This window comes from Hibiscus syriacus, unplaced genomic scaffold (assembly GCF_006381635.1).
Source record: "Hibiscus syriacus cultivar Baekdansim isolate YM2019G1 unplaced genomic scaffold, ASM638163v2 tig00110783_pilon, whole genome shotgun sequence".
NCBI classification, from domain to species: domain Eukaryota; kingdom Viridiplantae; phylum Streptophyta; class Magnoliopsida; order Malvales; family Malvaceae; genus Hibiscus; species Hibiscus syriacus.
The window spans coordinates 2,185,243-2,204,703 of NW_024062861.1; the positions used below are offsets into that span (position 1 = coordinate 2,185,243).

At 33.1% G+C, this 19,461-nt stretch overlaps 4 protein-coding genes across 4 annotated transcripts; 2 read left to right on the forward strand and 2 right to left on the reverse strand.

Annotated features, from left to right (window-relative positions):
- Nucleotides 1-867: 867 nt before the first annotated feature.
- LOC120140330 (probable galacturonosyltransferase 14) lies at nt 868-2,841 on the reverse strand. Its single transcript, XM_039155314.1, has 3 exons — nt 2,614-2,841; nt 1,645-1,700; nt 868-1,533 (listed from the first exon to the last, which is right to left on the reverse strand). Exons 1-3 carry the CDS (start codon nt 2,822-2,824, stop codon nt 868-870), a joined length of 933 nt encoding a protein of 310 aa, XP_039011245.1. The 5' UTR covers nt 2,825-2,841.
- Nucleotides 2,842-5,406: 2,565 nt separating this feature from the next.
- On the reverse strand, nt 5,407-11,377 carry LOC120140394 (alpha-glucan phosphorylase 1-like). The gene is made up of 15 exons (XM_039155381.1): nt 11,110-11,377; nt 10,657-10,895; nt 10,469-10,570; nt 9,906-10,082; nt 9,473-9,748; nt 8,787-9,058; nt 8,537-8,654; nt 8,047-8,446; nt 7,805-7,959; nt 7,290-7,418; nt 6,933-7,169; nt 6,689-6,765; nt 6,018-6,204; nt 5,735-5,935; nt 5,407-5,660 (listed from the first exon to the last, which is right to left on the reverse strand). Exons 1-15 carry the CDS (start codon nt 11,360-11,362, stop codon nt 5,544-5,546), a joined length of 2,940 nt encoding a protein of 979 aa, XP_039011312.1. The 5' UTR covers nt 11,363-11,377; the 3' UTR covers nt 5,407-5,543.
- A 5,232-nt stretch (nt 11,378-16,609) lies between these two features.
- LOC120140331 (zinc finger MYM-type protein 1-like) lies at nt 16,610-17,398 on the forward strand. The gene has a single exon (XM_039155315.1). The coding sequence runs from the start codon at nt 16,610-16,612 to the stop codon at nt 17,396-17,398; it is 789 nt and encodes a 262-aa protein (XP_039011246.1).
- A 60-nt stretch (nt 17,399-17,458) lies between these two features.
- Nucleotides 17,459-18,085, forward strand: LOC120140333. Its single transcript, XM_039155316.1, has one exon. It carries the CDS (start codon nt 17,459-17,461, stop codon nt 18,083-18,085), a length of 627 nt encoding a protein of 208 aa, XP_039011247.1.
- Nucleotides 18,086-19,461: the final 1,376 nt, after the last annotated feature.

Genomic DNA, 19,461 nt, shown 5'->3' on the forward strand with positions numbered 1-19,461 from the left:
GATAACCCGAGGGGAGTCGAGTCATCCAAGGTAATGGATGAGCCCAAGATCGAGTTGTCCAGAGAAGAGGACGAACACATGATTGAAGAGGCGTTGAGAGTTGGCTCAATAAGGTTCATTTTTGCCAAGGCGAGTAGAAGCCAATTGCACGAAGAGTTGTCCATCTCCAAGGAGTTTGTCGAGCATGTTCGTGTAGAGAACATGGCTTCAGAGACCATATTAAGAGAGAAGGGCCGAAGCAGGGGCTTGCCGAGGATGTTCAAGTGAGGAATAATCCTTCAAAGACTAGTGGACAATAGTCAAAGGGAGGCAAGACATTGAGGGACAAGGCAACCACGGAGAAATTGCCCAATAACAAGTGGGTTTACAGGACGGTGACTACGGACAAACTGAAGTTGTGTTCAGCTTCAGTTGGCATGCTAGACTAACAAGACCAGAAATGCTGCTGCATTGATCGATGTGTGAAGACAGATTATAATCAGTCTTCAAGTGGGAGATTGTTGAAAAGTCAGACTATGTTTCGGTACTTTAAATGCACCGAAAAAAATTGTCAAAAGGGTGCAGCTATTGTTGAAAGGTGGGAAGGGTAAAGTTCGCAATTAGTCCCTAGATTTTAGGGTATTTAACCTTTAAGCTTCAACTATAAATACTCCAACCCATTTAGCTTCAAAATCATCACAAATTATTTCTTTCTCCCAATACTAGAGAGTTTTCTTGTGAGTAGTGAGTGTTTTGTCAACACTTGTAATTTTCTCTCTTTAGTAAAAGATCTACAGCAGTCCGGAGACGTAGGCAAAATTGGCTGAACTCTGTTATCAATTTCGGGTATTATTTTTCCGCTTTTATTTCGCATTCTCACTAATATGGTTATAGGGAAATTACTCGGTTATTTCCCAACATGTAATATGACTTCCGTGATAGAAATTTTTTGTCTTTATGGTTCTCTACATCTTCTAGCAAAGGAACGATCTCTCTAGTCAACCAATCGAATTGATGAACACCTTTCACTTTAACTATGGCGGGTGATACAGGGTTTAATGCAAACCAAGAATGCATACTTGCGTATGTTTTCTTGTCTGTGATGATGATGTGGAAGACAATCTTGTCGGGTTGTAGCGATGATTCTATAGCGGAAGTAATGATCGAGGCAGCCAATATGTTGTCTGTTGACAGGATAAAATGGTGGTAAGACTTGTTAGAAACCACAGGAAGAAGCCCGGGAGTAGGCAGTTGTCTACGTGAATGAGCATTGGAAGAATATTCATTCGTTAAACGCAGAGAAAGACAATGAATTCCTCTGGGGATGGAACTCACTACAAAGTGTTTGTTCATCAACTCTGAAAATTTAGACTCCCTCGTGTCTCTTTTGAGTTTTTCTACCATTGCTCTTAACATTAATGCAAAGGTCTTTGCATCATATTGGTTGTTCATTTCAGAAACAAGTTGTATAAATGAATCCGGAAGCTTTACACCTTCTGGGATTTTCTCTCTGTTTACTTGATTCAGGGTCTCATACAAGTCCCTAACTAGTATTTGTTGAACCATCACTGGTACCACAAAAGCAATCAATTCATCGTTAATATTTTTTCACCATAAGACAAATCCATAATACATTTTACATTACCTTGAGAATATGATACTTACTTCCGAATCATCGACTCTCCCGAGAAGCCTTGGACCTAAGCGTCTACCTAAACAACCTGTGCAGGGTAGAACAACAAGAAGAATAAAAAGCCATGGACTCAACGAGTTCGTCATGGGAAAACAAAAGGCAAAACAGAGGAAAAAGTATACCAATCTAGTAAGGTAACTCAAAATGCAACAACGAAAACATATCAATCGATTTAAGGGTCAACACCAACACACACTATATTGTCATTAGGGGTCAATAATTTAAGCTAATTTGCATCATCCACAAACTGAATCAAATTAGCATGAATCCGAAATATGTGGCATTTTAGTATCCAGCGAATCAAATGAAAACCAAAAATACACATTCAGTGATAATTAGGATAACTAAGATTCCAATAAATACATATAATGGAACTAATATCAAAGTAGCTCTCACCCCACTAAATGCAAAAGAAAAAGAATTGAGATCAAATCCAGTGAAGATATTGTAGAAAACATAGTAAAGAAAAGCAAAATTCACCAACCAAAACATATTAATCGATTCAACAACGAAAAATATTATCATGGACTCAACGAGATCATCATAGGAAACAAAAGGCAAACAGAGGAAAAAGTATACCAATCTAGTAAGGTAACTCAAAATGCTAGGGTGAACACCAACAAACACTATATTGTCATTAGGGGCCAAGGCAATAATTGAAGCTAATTTGCATCATCCACAGACCGAGTCAAATTGGCTTGAATCCAAAAATGAGACATTATGTATCAAGTGAATCAAATGACAACAAAAAATATACATTAAGAGAGTGATAATTAGGATAACTTAGATTCCAAGAAATGCCTATAATGAAACTAATATCAAAGTAGCTCTCAAGTCTCACCCCATTAAATGCATAACAAAAAGAATTGAGATCAAATCCAATGAAAATATTGTAGTAAAATAGTAAACAAAAGCAAAACTATAGAAATTAACAAGGGTACCAAATGAGGAGCACTTGTCGACACCTTCAAGAGTGAAGAGGGCGGTGAGAATGAAGATAAAAGGTAAGAAGAAATCGAGGATCAGAATGGTATGGAAAAGGGTTCTATACGATATATGTGTAGCAGCCACCGTGATCTTCATCAAGTCAATAAACACATTGTTATTCGATATGGTTATAACTCTCATGCTAAGCGACACTTGAAGCTGCATCCTTGTGTATGCAGCCCAACTACAGCTAAACAAATCTTCTCCACTGTCTCCAAAACACCACCACCTCTCTTGTAATTCTCGAAATGTTCAATGGTAGCTCTTCCACAATACCTCTCTATGGTCTTTGCTACACCCAATTCTAGCCCCACCACCATCGAATCCAATCTTTTTTAAAAACTTTCCTTTTTCTTGGTCTTTCTAACAAACACCTCCACTGCATTGGTCTGGATGTTTAACAATCACCAAAAATATGGGTTTTCTTCTTCTTCTTCACCCATTTTGTATCAAATTATCAGACTTGGGAGGTTTTGGAAATCTGGGTTGTGTTCTTTAAGCTTTAGTTTTGTTATTTTTGGCCCTCCAATGGATCAAGGATTGAACTAAAAGAGGAAAAAAAGGGAATTCTTTTTTTTTCGTTAAGAATTATTTCATGTTGGATTATAATTTCTTTAGAATAAAAAACATAAATTATTTAATCTTTAACAAAACGAGAGAAAGAGATGAGCTTGATTTGAATTTTGAGTTTTATATGTGGTGTTTCCCATGCTAGATGTAATGATTTGAGTTATATGTAATGTTTAGTGGATATAAACAATTACGAATATCGTTAAAATGGATATAAAAAATATCGAAAATAAGTTTTCTATACTTTATTTTTGTGTTTTAAAATATTTCATGAAACTAACGAATTAAATAATGTGGCGGGTTACATGATACTCTTCTATGATGTTTGTTATACTTTCCTAAATCTTCTTCACATTTTAGGACCTTTGTATGATCTTGAAGGATATCTGAATCTTCAATTTCTCTTTGTCTTTTGAGAAATTTTAAAAAAAATGAGAAGAACATCTTCAGAAGAATAATCTCAAATTTCTAACATTACTTAGGAAGTCACGAAAATCTTATGTAACCTCTGATTAGTCTACATGACCTGTTATAATCAAATATACTGTCAACTAACCATATTCACTTAACCTGTCAATCTACAAGTATTAATAATAATCATATGTCTATCACTGACTACAAGGGTTATTATAAAATCTCTCGATCAAAACCGAGAGAAGATAAAACCCCCTTTTCACTCATTTATTTCTCTTCTATGTCCATAAAGAGATAGAAGATTTTGACGTCGGTAAATAATCGTCTAATCATCGACTGTGACTCTCTGTCTAAGCGAAAAGGTTGAACTGCCTTTAGTCGTCATGACCTATTTATTCTCATAAAAATTAGTGTGGTCAGCGTAAAACACCTCCTATCAAACGCCAAAATGCACCCACAATAGCCAATATCATCTCCAATTTTCCTCATATAATCTTTCGCAACGTATTTTGTTATCTTTGATCGATATCTGCAGATTCGAGTCGTAGAGCTTGTATGTGCGGGAGAAGATCCCTCAAAAGATAACGAGGATGAAGTGATGCAATTTGCTTACCCAAATCACTCTTCGTACGAGCGTTGAAAAACTAGCATGATGCCATCAATCTCGGAACCTGCTAAGCATGTTCACCAAGAAGAGACGAGTGTTGTTGCCATGGATGCTCGCCTTGACAGTATCAGAGGAAGCTTCAAGAGAAAATCAACAGAGTGAGCGAGTGATGCCCAAAAGTTGATAGAAGAAGAAGTGTTCTTGGATGACACCCCAACTACTATCTGATAAATAACCCTGTAAATTAATTAACTTTAAGCAAGCATTGATTGACTAATAATTGCAGGAGTTGCTTCTTTAGTAGCTTCAGAGGCAGCTTTAAAAATGAATGGAGCCTCATCTTGGAAAGTTACGCTAACCTTATAATGGTAGAAAAAACTCCTCAGCCACTCCTCTAAAAATTGAATTCAGTAAGTCACAAAAATAACCTTAATAATCTTTGTGTGGTTAACAGAAATGAGAGTTGTCTCCCGATTAATCTTACGAATGAAAAAATTATTTTACGAATAAAATTGTATTTCCCCCCTCGAATCTCTCAAGCTTCTTCTCTCTCGTTCCTATTTTCCATAACTCAAAAATCACAACTTGTGACAAAATATAATTAAAATATAAAATATAAAATATAATTTTGAAAGAAATAAAATAAAATCTATTAAAGGAGCGACTTATCATACCCCACTTTAACAGCACATTTCTATTGACCCCAATTTCTACTTAACATTGTATCTATTTACGTTAAATTTTAAATTTTAAAGTCTAACCTAAACTATTTGCTTATTGTGATGAAAAATCCTATCGATTTATTATTGTGTTGGATTTTATTTCTCTCTGTATTACAATAATCGAAAATATAATAATATTAAAATTTAGGTGAAAATTTTAAAAAAAGAAAAAAAAAGATAATGTTGAAATTATAAAAAAGTTTTCAATTTTACCGAGACTTAATAAGTAATTTTAATCATTATTACCAATTTATAAGTTAATTATTTAATGAGAAAGAAATTTTAAATTACAAGAAGTATTATCCGAATAAATTCTTAGTCATAATCAAACACTAATAAAAAAAATATACTTTTATACGACCATAAGTTCAAAAAGATCCATACTTGAAGCTTAATTAATTATATAGAACATGTTTTGATGCTAATATAAATGAGTTCTTATTCAGCTTTTGTATTGAACTTATAGAAGTTCAATTATTACAATGTTTTCCCTGCATAGGAATTATAATATGGTAATAACAAAGAGAGCACAGGACAGCTCTTATAGTTGAAAATGTCAATCTTGGCCAAACTATGGTAATTCCACAGGCTTTATGTTCCAAATCTCCCTGGCGTATTCATGGATTGTTCTGTCACTGCTGAACTTGTAAGAACCAGCAGTATTCATGATCGACATTCTTGTCCATCTCTGCCGCATACATGCCAATAAATACAGATTCAGGGTTTGCGATGTAATGTAAGAGAAATAAAAATGTTACTCACTTTTTGGTCTTTATATGCTTCATCCACCTTTGCTTGGCAGTCTATATAACTAGGGAAGTCTTTGCCCACAAGGAAATAGTCTGCACGACCGAAACCTTTGTTTCCTTCTAATGATCCCAGCAGTTCATCGTAGCTGGAGGAACCGAATACACCGCTTCTCACAAACTTTTTAACTTCTTCAAACCGAGGATCTGGGATGAACTGCAGGAAGAATGTCAACTAGGTCAATGAAGGGAGAAAGGAAAACCAGTAATGTGACCATGCAAAGCATACCTTCCCCTACCTTCCCCTCGGCTCTTTCTTTCCGAAGCCCCGCAATCTCGTTAGCTCTAGCCCCGAAGAGGAAAAAGTTGTCTTCTCCAACTTCTTCTCGTATTTCGACATTGGCACCATCCAAGGTCCCAATCAGAATGCAACCGTTCATTGCAAATTTCATATTGCTGGTTCCACTTGCCTCCATCCCAGCAGTACTGCATAAAGGGAAAAAACAACATAAAACTGAGAGAAATTCAGATGCCCCAGTGTCAACTCTCTGATCAAATTGTGATATAAGCCTCCCCAGTAAAGGCATATATCGAGCTCATTTGGAAATCTGAGAAAACATGGGATCCATTTTTATGTCAAAACCACAAGAGCTTGAGCTCGATTAAGCTTCATGCATTGAAATCGAGCCAATTAAATATAAAATAACTAATGATAGCACTTCATCAAACAGACTGAGCATAGGCTTCCCCAAGCCATATCCTTTAACAAGTGGGAGCTAGGAAACTTTCTTGCTTCCTATGTTCCTTAGACTCGGACCTGCAGGACAAAAATTTTATGTCCGGGTCTGGCACAAGCTATAATCAACATTTTAAAGTAGTTTCATGAATTTAAGGGTCATATCATCAATCCCGTCTGAATATGCATCAGATATGTAAAGAATTATCCTTAAAATGAATAAAATTGAAATACCTGATATGTTGTGATAGCTCACTTGCAGGGATAAGCAATTCAGCCACACTCACATTGTAGTCCGGAACAAAAATAACCTTAAAATTAGAACGTGAACGTGATAAGAAATTTTGTCTGATTAGTGATATCAAAGAAATCAAGTAAATTATTAATACAAAAATTTCACAGAATGGAATTTTAATGGTGATAGCAGGGAAGAACACCATATTAAGTTTATGTATGATATTATGAAGTCAAAACATACCTTCAGCAAATCACCAATATCAGGATCATGATTAACTGTAGCCCCAACATCAGTAATGAATTTCACAATTCTCTTGGCTTGTACATAAGTGGCAAATGCTTTTCCCCCGAATATGCAAACACGTGGAACAAACTTTTTCTTTCTTTCTGAAGCACTAATTTCTTTCATCATCTTGTACCGGTAAACAATACCCAAAATGTTCAACAGCTGACGCTTGTATTCATGGATGCGCTTCACCTGAAATTCAATGTAGATTATGTAATCTTTGCTAGCATGATAAATTGTTTTAGCATATCTGATGATATGTACAGAGCTTTGGTTACTTTTTAGGAAAACACAATTGACAAGAGAAATTACCTGGATGTCAAACATTGAATCAGGGCTTACTGTATAGCCTGTCTTTTCTTTAATGAGGGATGCAACCTTTAATTTGTTGCTCCTTTTTGCGGCCCTCCACTGGGCTTGAAGATCGTCATTATCCGCAAACTATGAACATAGGCCACAACACCGATTAAGGTCAAGTGTAATAGCCAAAGGATTCAAATGTTCTCATATGTAAAGAAATTTGAATTAACCACAAAAATACCTAATCTATGAAATAACAACAAATATAGGATATAGGGGTGTACATAATTGGCAAAAAAATGAGACTAAATTCTACACAAGACAATCAGGCAGTTTCTTTTGTTGTGAAAGAAGCATTTTAGAAGGTATGTCCGATGCCGCTAGATTGTTGTTCATAAAAGTTGCTGAGTCATTATAATTGCTGGTCATTCACAGGTTGTAATTAAATTTCACTTCTATGAAACATACATAATGATAGTACAAGAAGTTTTACAAGAAAAAGAAAAGTTTCAGATATGGAATATTACCTTTCTAAGTTCAGATAACTTTTCAGTATTTAAAACCCAATCTTCTGAGCCTGTCCAACTCGTTATAATTTTACTCAAGTCTGGATTGCAGAAACGGATCCATCTTCTTGGTGTGACCCCATTTGTTTTATTTTGAAACTTCTCAGGCCACAACTGCAAAAATTTGAGCACAGCGATCAATAATAATTATTAATGCACACCTTTTATAATTAAAGAAAGAGGTTTTATAAATTGCATTTACCTGAAAAAATCATTAAAAACTTCATCTTTTACTATCTCACTATGTATCTCAGCAACTCCATTCACTGCATGACCACCTATGACGCATAAGTTAGCCATACGAACCAACTTAGGGAGATCTGGTACTGGTTCCGGGATCTTCTTTTTTGTCCCTTGGATGCCTCCCTTTACAGATTTACTTTTTCCATCAGCAGGCTCAATTTCTTCATCATCTTCTTCTTCCTCTTCAGATTCGCAAAGTTCATCAGTGGAAACAGCAACAGGACTTGCCTTCAGTTTAACTAGTAAATCAGAGAACGCAGCTGGCAGCTCAACATTTTCTAAAATCCTCATCTCCTTCAGCTTCTTCTCCAGTAAGTTAGAGTCTTCTTTACCATATTCTGAGACTATGGTACGGACTAGCTGCAAATGGTATAAATAGGAAGAAATCAAATAAGAACAGAAATTCCAAAAAAATTGAAGGTTTTGTCTTATGTATTTGTTCCAACTGACCTCCTCATCAATCATTTCTATAATCTCCACGTGTCGAGGCAACAGTTTCTGCATAAGTTCTAAACTCCATTTCTCCAAAGCCTCAGGCAGAACGGTATGGTTTGTGTATGCCACGGTTCTGAAAAAGGGCATTACTGTGAATATAGAGTATGGCTTAAGCTTCTTAATAACCTCTTGCGGCAAATATATTTGAAAAGGAAAATAAAGGATCTGTTCTGCATAAAGTGAAAACAACATGACTTAATAGTACCTTTGGGTGATATTCCAGGCCTCCTTCCAGCTTAGACCTTTCACGTCGATCAAAATTCTCATCAACTCTGGAATGCAAAGAGTGGGGTGTGTATCATTCATTTGCACAGCAACCTTTTCAGGAAACTCTACCCATTTGACCTTCGTTCCTGATCTTCTCTCGAAACGTGCAATGATATCTTGTAGAGACGCTGAGCACAGGGTATATTGTTGCTTTAAACGAAGGGTTTTTCCTTCAAGTGATTCATCCCCAGGGTAGAGTACATAGCAAATCTAACAGTCAAATATGTATTATAAGTCATCCTCAACATACCACTTGGATCAACATTGTGCATGAAAAATAAATACTAAAAAATGGCAGACATTATCCATATGTTATTAAGGGCATAAATGATGCAGAGACAAATCAGATTGCAGTTAAAATTCTTGATATTTCAACCTCAGAACAATTGCCAAAACTGTTGACATGTATACTTTGTCTAAAAACAATAACCATTCAAGAAATTTTGTTGTATTACTTTAGTGTAAAGAAACTTGGTTCAGACTCTCCTCCTGACATAGCTCCAGGAAGTCAGATTTCTGATGAAACTATGAAGAGGTGTCCCAACAAATAGCTTGACTTATGAATAGCTAAGAAAATATATTGTCAGAAGCAAACATAGATATTGAAAAGAAATAAGAACAGACCTTTTCAGCATTATATAGGGCCTCCGCTGCTTGGGTATGTTTTCCGGAGTTAAACATAGATAGATCAAACTCTCCCGATGGAGCTTTTGTTGACCAAAGTCTTAGGCTGATTGTGGTTTTAGTTTCATACCCTGGTATCGGGACATCATAAGCAACAGCCTTTATATCCTCTCCTCCAATCCAGTGTTTCTTTCCATCTGAATCTGTAAGAACCTTGCCGTAAAACTTGATAGGATATGTGACATCATTTCTCATAATTTCCCAAGGATTGCTCATCTAAAAGTGAAACCATAATCAAGACGGATAAGAAGTTGGCCAGTCCAGAGAGGGGGGAAAACATCAGTATTCATTATGCAGATGTCATATAGACATATGCGTACATTTATTTCTACAATGATTGCTTCAAAGGAGAGAGAACAAAGTGCAAGTATACCTCAAGCCAATCTTCAGCAACTTCTTCCTGCCCATCCTTTGTAATACGCTGTTTAAATAAGCCATACTTATATCTAAGCCCATAACCCCATGCTGGATAATTTAATGTTGCCAACGAATCCAGAAAGCAGGAGGCAAGTCGACCAAGGCCTCCATTCCCTAGGGCAGCATCTGGCTCCTATAAATCAACCAAAGAATTCAGCTCTCATGAAAGAATAATGCGAATGCAATCATATAGACACTCTTCCTGTATTTCTTTTTAACGAAGTCACAGAATAAATCAGAAAGGGCAGCTTTTTAGAAAGAACCAAAGGGAAAAGTTCTATACTCTACAATGACACTATTGTGACGGGTAAAGGATTCAAATGATGGCTTGCTTTAATAAAACAGAAAATTTATCAATAACCAAGTCAATTAATAAATAGTTCAATTCAAAGGTAAACACCAATATTTTAGTTCTAGAGCAGTCTGGAGAGTCTTTTGTCCTCTCCAATCATTCACTACTGTCAGAATGTGTCGTAAAGTAAGGTACACAAAAGAAAAAACTTATATAGACCAACCAACCTGGGTAGCTATTTTTTCTAGGTTGTGTCCAAGATTGCTCAAAGCCTCTGAATAAGCTCCAGTAAACCCCAAATTACCAATTGCGTTCAGCAGAGCCCGACCCTATAGAAGAAATAAAAAGGTTAAAATAGTAACATTTTCAAAGTGATTTACAGAACTCAATAATTGAACGTCGAAAAAGTGCAAACCTGTAGAAATTCCATTGACAAATAGTAAGCCTGCTTCACATTCAATCTTTCATAATAATCATATGTCGCATTCCAGTTTATGATGAGAGCGTCGCGAATGCTTTGTGCAGTTGCAAAGTAAGCCTTAGGAAGCTCGAACTTCTCAGGGGAAAACAATGGGGTGAACTCGGCATGATATTTGATACTAGACGTAATAGATGAAGCATCTGGAGGAAAAGGATGACGACTTCCAGGAGATTCTGCATCAAATGAAAAAAGAATAAAAATTAAAATGAAAAGTGGAAAGCTAAGGACATAGTAATACTTAAAGGAAAGTTGAAAGGCAATATATACATACAATTAACACACACAAAATCCACAAGTTTTCAATTAACGCAAGCAAATAAACATGAAAAAAAAGGTAAAAACAGAGGATCTGCATTTGTGTACGGTTATTACAGGAGGAGATCGAACCTTCTTGCTGAGTTAGCGGATCTTTGACCTTCTGTTGATGCTCACTCGACACATTCCTCACCGAGAACGACCTCTTCATCGGCCTAAGCTGCCACTTCCTCATCAAAATCAGCCGATCCAACTTGATTCCTCTTCTACCCCCGCCACCGCCACCATATCTCCCACGGCCGAAGTCGACGAATCTCGCCAGCGCATTGCAACTGGAAACCGCCTCCGTCCCGCTCGGCATCGTATAGTATTGCCACGTAGCCATCTGTCTTTCGAACTTATGTAAACTGGAGGGGATCAAAGATCACCAATCTCATGTGTCAGTACAGAAAATGACCGATTCACGAGAATTATATAATATGCACGGAGTTTCGATCACCTGCTATTCAAATAATTTCTCGTTTCACTTGATTTCCACCTGGGCACATATCATTGGTCCACGTGGAAAATATTTTACCGTTAATGTATCTGCTTATGGAGCTCCGATCAAGTAAAATCGTACCATTTTTTTCGCTTCGTAATGTAGACGTGGCGTTTCTTCGGGCTATTGGTGATGTGGCGTGGTATGAGTGGTGGAGTTTAAGTTTCTATTTTGGGTAGCGGAAGGAGAGGAATGTGAGATATTTTTACATTTTTCTCCCACGGGAAAAGGACAAAAGCAAATGAGAAGGAAAAAACGGGAGCCACGTAGCTCTGCTCCGTCCACTTGTAAGCATTTATTTGATCATGTCGAGAGGATGATTCTATAATAATGCATTACACACATTAATATATACCATCAATGATATATATCGACATGAACCACTAATATTTTTATAGAAGAAAATCATAAATAATAATTAAATTTTACTAAAATAATTTTATTTATAATTAAATTTGTAAAAGTTATAAAATAAATATTAAATTTTTTAATTAAAAAATTAATATTGAATATCAAATATCAAATATTGTAAAGATGATGACGTAACATGCTAAATTTATATATATATATATATATATATATATATATATATATATATCTTATTTAATCCCTCAATTATAATTATCATTTTGATATATATATATTTTAATATTTTTAAGTAATAATTCTAAAATGTTAGAAAAATCAGTTTTTTTTAGAAAATATATGATTATAATTTATTTTTTAATATTTTAAAAAATTATAATTTATGAAATTTTTTTAGTTTATCAAATACATCTAAACTTAAATAAATAATTGAAATAATTATTAACTTTTTAATAACATTTCAACTAATTAATATAATACAAACTAAATATCTATAATATAGCAATAAAAAATAATACTTATTTTATTTACATCTATTTTGTTTTCAATGAAACGAACTTAATAAAATTATTTTAATTTAAATTAACAGTAAAATGAAATTTTAATTACAATTAAAAGGTCAAATAAGATTTTTTTTCATTAATTTAACATGTTACATCACCTATTTAATGGCATATAGTGGTATTGTGCTATTTTGTAACAAAATCTAAAATTCAATGTCCATTATAAAAGTTTTAAAAATTTAGTATCTAAAAAGATCAGTTTAATATAATTTAGTGATCATTTTTAAATTTTAACTTGTAAATAGTGAACTTCGATACATGACATTCATTGTAGAATTTTCCATGTCGAGATAGTTATACAATGAGTTTGCGAAAATTATGTCTATGTATACTCGAAAATAGACTATCGAGATTTAAAGTGTAAAATGACAAAAGCCATCAAACAATCATTTTTTCTTAATTCTATCCGTTGTCTTTTAATTTTTAGGGTAAACAACACGTTTAATTCCTAAACTATTACTTTTGTTCCTTTTTTATATCTAAACTTTTTTTTAAAATTCATACATAACATTTAATTTAAGTTTAAATGATGACATAGCATTTCCTTATGGTGACACGACAGCATCAACATTAAGTTTTTAACGGAGGGATATCAAAATGAAACTTAAACTAAATGTTAAGTATGATTTTGAAAAACAATAAAGTTTGGATATCAAAATGAATAAAAAATAATAATTTAAGTACTAAACATGTATTTTACCCTAATTTTTAACACATATTTTTGCTTTATTAATTAGTATTTACAAATATTAATTTTAATATGTGATTAACATTTTTCATGATAATAATTAAACCAGTGTTGCATATATAAATGAATGTTGTTATCATCATTAGCGGTAAATTTTGTATGATGTCTTCTTGTCAATGATATAAATATTATCATGATCAATTATAATAAATATTAAAATAAAAATAAACTTTGTACTTGGAATTTTTAAATCCTTTTTGTAGTGGTTTACAAATCAAAGAATTTCATTAAAAATAAATAAATAAATAAATTGCAATAATGGATACCATTGTTCATACGTTGCAGACATGTATGAAGGAATGAAGAGAAATTAGGGATGGCAGAATGACTCGAACCCGATGAGGAAATCCGAAATCTGGTCAAGTTCAGGTCGGGTCGGGTTTGAATTATATCGGGTCGGGTATAAGGGATTTTTTTTGGTCGGGTTCGGGGACGGGGCAAGGTATCCCCGCCCAATCCAGATTATATATGTATATAATATTTTATATTTTTATATTAATTATATATATATATATAATATTTTATATTTTTTTATATTAATTATATATATAATATTTTCGGGTTCGGGTTCGGGTTTGAGTATAATATTTCGGGTTCGGGTTTGAGTATAATATTTCGGGTCGGGTTCGAAGACGGCGCAAAAAAAATCTTCGACGGGGATCTGGTCGGGGTTGGGGATGGGGATTCATTTCAGATTCGGGGACGGGGCGAACAAAACCCGCCCTGAACCCGCCCGTTGCCATTCCTAAGAGAAATCTTATGCAGAAATGTGATTATTGTGTCCTATGTTCAAAGTTTAAACGATCTAGTTACTAGTCATGTGGATTGCATGGGCGGACCTATATGGCCCAGGAAGTAGCAAATGCATACCTATTTTTCTTAAAAAAATATCAGCATTTAAACTTTGAACATAGGACACAATAATCACATTTCTGCATAAGATTTCTTGAGCTTTGTGCTCTTTGACGAGAGTAAGAAATCAATGTCAACCTTTTATTTTAAAAATTTAAATTAAAAAAATACTGATTAAAATAATATATCATTTTACCTTTTACAACAATTCATCTCGCCTTTTTTACTTTCTCTCATTTTCCTTAAAAAAATATAAATATTTAATATATTATATTAAGAGTTAAAAATTATGCACACATCTTTCTTGAGCTCTGTGCTCTTTAAGGTAGGTAATAAACCAATGTCAACCTTTTATTCTAAATTTTTAAATTAAAAAATATTGATTAAAATAAAATATTGATTAAAAATTATGCAGAAATGTGATTATTGTGTCCTATGTTCAAAGTTTAAACGATCTAGTTACTAGTCATGTGGATTGCATGGGCGGACCTATATGGCCCAGGAAGTAGCAAATGCATACCTATTTTTCTTAAAAAAATATCAGCATTTAAACTTTGAACATAGGACACAATAATCACATTTCTGCATAAGATTTCTTGAGCTTTGTGCTCTTTGACGAGAGTAAGAAATCAATGTCAACCTTTTATTTTAAAAATTTAAATTAAAAAAATACTGATTAAAATAATATATCATTTTACCTTTTACAACAATTCATCTCGCCTTTTTTACTTTCTCTCATTTTCCTTAAAAAAATATAAATATTTAATATATTATATTAAGAGTTAAAAATTATGCACACATCTTTCTTGAGCTCTGTGCTCTTTAAGGTAGGTAATAAACCAATGTCAACCTTTTATTCTAAATTTTTAAATTAAAAAATATTGATTAAAATAATATATTCTATTTTATATTTTACAACAATTCATCTTACCTTTTACTTTCTCACTTCTAAAGCTTCTTTTTGTTTTTAATTCAAACTCAGCTGCTATGAAACCCAGCTATCGGTCCCTTGCTTCAGTTTAAACCAACTGTCATGACGTCGTTCACCGACGATTTTCCGTTGAACTTCCCCAACCAAGCTGCCTGCAAGTAAAGTGTTGCTCATTTCTTTTCCTTATGTTATCATTCTTTTACCCTATTAAATTTAGTTAAATTCATATTTATGTTTTTGTGTTTTTGAAATTTATTTTTTTAATTTGAATGAGTTAAAATTAAGAGATAAAATTAAATTTTAGATTAATTTAATAGATTTTAGTGATTTTATGAAGAATATTTGAATGTTAAATTGTGATATATAAAATTATGAATATATATTTTTGGGATGGAGAAAAAATTATATTAAATTTGTGTAATTTAAGCTGAAGCAATTTGGATATTTTAACTTTTAAGTTGAATCCATTAAAATTACTTAATTAGTAATTAAGATCTTACTTCTTTGATAATAAATATAAATATTAATAGTGAATTATAATCTAAATTATTGTGGTTTGAAAATTTTGTTATTGTAGTAGTGAGAAGATGAATGAATAAAAGACCAACTCTCAACGAAAGAAGAAGAAAGGAACGTTGGATTGGTTTGTTCAAATGTCCAAAAAGAATGATGCAAGTTCTTCCCAAGTGCCAATTTGTGTCTCATCACCGACTCAACCTTCAGCAACTCAAGTCGAACAAGAATTTTCTTTCCCTTCAAATAATATGCCCCAAACTCAAGGAACTGGAATAAGATCTACATGTATTACACAAGATGATAGTACAGCATTTGCATCAAGAGAGATGGAAAGCCAAGTTAATGATATCTATATTCCACATGATCCGGCTAAAAGGAAAAAAATTGTTGATTATCATCCAATGGATTGAGAAGCAGTGAGGAAAGAATACATACAAAGAGGTACTTGCCAACCAAAGAAGAACAAATTTCCTCAAACGGACTTCGGAGGAGGTACATTATATCGCTTTAATAAGTATTCTTGGCTTGAGTATAGTATTTCAAAAAATGTTGCATTTTGCTTTGTTTGTTACTTGTTTAAGAATAAAACTACCATAGCTGCAGGAGGAGATGCATATTTTTGTTAATGGGTTTAGAGGTTGGAATAGGCCAGTTCGGTCTAGAAAACATGTTGATGGAATTAATAGTGCTCATAATCAAGCTTTTCAAAAGTTTGAGAATTTAAAGAACTTTAAGTCATCCTTGAAAGTTTCTTTAGACCAACAAATCAAGCAAGCTTAAAGTGACTATCGAATCCGCTTGACTACTTCTCTTCATTGTTTGAGATTTCTTTTACATCAAGGATTGGCATTTCATGGTCATAATGAAAGTGATGAATCAAGTAACAAGGGAAATTTTCTTGAACTTTTGAATTGGATTGCAGAAAAGAATGATGATATGGGAAATGTTGTTTTGAAAAATGCACCTAAAAATAATCAAATGATTGCACATTCGATGCAAAAAGAGCTTATCAATTGTTGTGCAAAAGAAACTACCAAGGCAATTGTGGAAAATCTTGGTAAGGATTATTTGGAATACTAGTAGATGAGTCAAGTGATGCGTCTCAAAAAGAACAAATGGCTTTGTGTGTCCATTATGTTGATAAAAAGGGAATGATAAAGGAACGATTTCTTGGAATTGTTCATGTTAGAGATACCACATCTTTGTCTCTTAAAGAAGCTATATTTTCTTTGCTTGATGAGCATTCTTTGAGTTTTTCAAGAATTCGTGGGCAACGGTACGATGGAGCTAGTAATATGAAGGGTGAACTTAATGGTCTCAAAACTCTAATCATGAGAGAAACACAATTTGCTTACTACATACATTGTTTTGCTCACCAACTTCAATTAACTCTTGTTGTCATTTCTAAGAAAAATAAAGATTGTGGTTGGCTTTTTGATGCACTTGGAGATTTGTTGAATGTTGTTGGATCATCATGTAGGCGAAAAGATTTGCTTAAAGGAAAACAAGCTGAAAAAACTGCAAAAGCCTTTGAAAATGGTGAAATTGTGACTGGAAAAGGTTTAAACCAAGAGCTTGGTTTAGGTAGGCCGGGTGATACACGTTGGGGGTCTCATTATAAGTTGATTTTGAATGTGATTTATTTGTATTATACAATACGTGAGGTACTTGATTTGATTGGTAACGATGCTCGAAATGGTGATGATGCTCGAAAAACCAATAATGTGAGTTTTGCAATAGAGTCATTTGATTTCATTTTCATGATTCACTTGATGGAGAGAATATTTGGGATTATGAATGAATTAAACAAAGCTTTACATAGAAAAGATCATGATATTGTCAATGTTATGCCACTTGTTACTTTAACTAAAGAAAGATTACAAAATATGAGGGAAAACGAGTAGGAGTCCTTTTTTGTTACAATCATTTCATTTTGTAACAAGAATGACATTGATATTCTTAATATGGATGTTGTGTATACTCCTCCGGGAAGAAAGAAACGTTGTCGTTTGGATACTACTAATATTCTTCATTTTCAAATTGAAGTGTTCTTGGGAGTTTTTGATCTTCAGCTTCAAGAGTTAAACAACCGATTTGATGAGGTTAGTATAGAGTTATTGACTTCTATGGCTTCTTTGAGTCCACTTGATAAATTTTCTTCTTTTGACAAACAAAAGATACTTAGACTTGCTGAATTATATCCTGATGAATTTACAAGTGTTGATAGACTAGCCCTTGATGATCAACTTGATAATTATATTGTTGAAATGCAGAGGGATGATAGATTTTGGGTATTGAAAGATATGGGTGAACTTTCCATGAAGCTTGTCGAGACAAAGAAGCATCAAGTGTACCAACAAGTCTATTTGCTCATAAAGTTGGTATTGATTCTCTCCGTAGTAACCACAAGTGTGGAAAGAGCATTTTCTAAAATGAGCATCGTGAAGAATAAGTTGCGAAATAGCATAGGTGATCAATTTCTAAATGATTGTTTGGTCACTTATATAGAAAGAGATGTTCTTGTCCAAATCGATGATGAAAAAATCTTGAAACAATTTCAAGGAAGGAAAGCTAGTCGAGAACAATTATAATTGTTTCTAGTGTTTAGTAATTTTTTGTGCTTTTTGAATGAATTGTTATTTTAAAATTTTAATTATGTAACTTTTTTTATTAATGAATATTATAATATTTATTTTAGACCCCCATTTTTTAATTATTGGATCCGCCACTGGTGGATTGTTCATCGGAGTTAATGGCTTTCATTCCGATGCATAAAGTAATCGCTTTGGACATGCATCGACAAGTTCATTGAGCTCGTATAGTCATATTGTCATCGTCATTGCATTCCTCATTTTGTCTTAATCAAAATCACGCCTCTTGATTACTCGTCGTTTGTAATTTTTAAAACCCGATAAAAAAATTTGGACTTTCCTTCCAACAGTAACACTTTCAATCCGATCTAAATGAAATCCGAATTAAATAGATTATCGTAGTTCAATGAAAATCAAACACGAACGGAAAATCATGCATATTGTTCAATCTTGACATTAATGCACATTCAACTACTCTTATTAACCAATTATTAAATAATGTAATCTTGAAATCATGTTTGAGGACCGAATTAAAATATTTAAAAAGTTTAGAGACTTAATTGTAATTGATAAAAAATTGAATTTAAGTGATAAAATATCATTAATACCATAGTAGCGTTAAGCTAGCTGATCATTATCATTGTACAACATGCAATTATTACCATAGTTCAATTATAACTTAACACACAATCAAATTTAGACTTAATTAAATTCATGAAAACTTATGATCTTCTAGTATCGATAGAATAACATGAGTATCAATATTGATTATATACTATCGATAGAATATTAGGAGTGTGCAAATTTGGATATCGGATTTGATCTGTCCCGAAATTTCGAATATCTGAAAACTTTGGATACCTAAAATAATGATCCCTATTCAATCTGAAAAAATCAGATATCTGAATTCGAATATAAAATTTATTTTGACAAAAATATTAATCTTAAATTTTAAATTGGGTGAGTTAATATAACTTATTTGATATCTCTACTGTATTTTATATATATTTAATTACTCACACACAATAAATAATTAAATATCCTATTTTTTATTGGGCTAGAGCTTTAATGAGTTAGTGAGTTATTCATTTATTAGGCTAAAGGCTATCTAAAATATAAAAGCCTATTTTTTTTTGGATTTTCATATTATTCGAAATTGAAATTTATCTGATCCATATCCGATTCGATTATTCAAATTTTTTCTTGGATATTCAATCTGAATTATCCAAAAATTAAAAAATAGATCGGATATCCAAATTTTCAGATTGGATCAACATCAATTTGATCTTTTTGTACACCCCTAATTGAGATCGCTTGGTTCGTGTAATAAAGATACTTTTAAATAACCTATAATGAATAATACTTTGAGATTTAAA

What these genes read in the sequence shown, in the direction of transcription:
- LOC120140331 (XM_039155315.1), top strand. Translation starts at nt 16,610, where the DNA reads ATGGCTTTGTGTGTCCATTATGTTGATAAAAAGGGAATGATAAAGGAA.
- LOC120140333 (XM_039155316.1), top strand. Translation starts at nt 17,459, where the DNA reads ATGGATGTTGTGTATACTCCTCCGGGAAGAAAGAAACGTTGTCGTTTG.
- LOC120140394 (XM_039155381.1), bottom strand. Translation starts at nt 11,362, where the DNA reads ATGGCTACGTGGCAATACTATACGATGCCGAGCGGGACGGAGGCGGTT. An exon ending in TAGAAAAAATAGCTACCCAG is followed by an intron (nt 10,083 to 10,468) that starts GTTGGTTGGTCT and finishes GTTGATTTATAG; the next exon opens with GAGCCAGATGCTGCCCTAGG. An exon ending in CCCTATATAATGCTGAAAAG is followed by an intron (nt 9,059 to 9,472) that starts GTCTGTTCTTAT and finishes TTTGACTGTTAG; the next exon opens with ATTTGCTATGTACTCTACCC.
- LOC120140330 (XM_039155314.1), bottom strand. Translation starts at nt 2,824, where the DNA reads ATGCAGCTTCAAGTGTCGCTTAGCATGAGAGTTATAACCATATCGAAT. An exon ending in CGACAAGTGCTCCTCATTTG is followed by an intron (nt 1,701 to 2,613) that starts GTACCCTTGTTA and finishes TACCCTGCACAG; the next exon opens with GTTGTTTAGGTAGACGCTTA. An exon ending in GGAGAGTCGATGATTCGGAA is followed by an intron (nt 1,534 to 1,644) that starts GTAAGTATCATA and finishes ATGGTTCAACAA; the next exon opens with ATACTAGTTAGGGACTTGTA.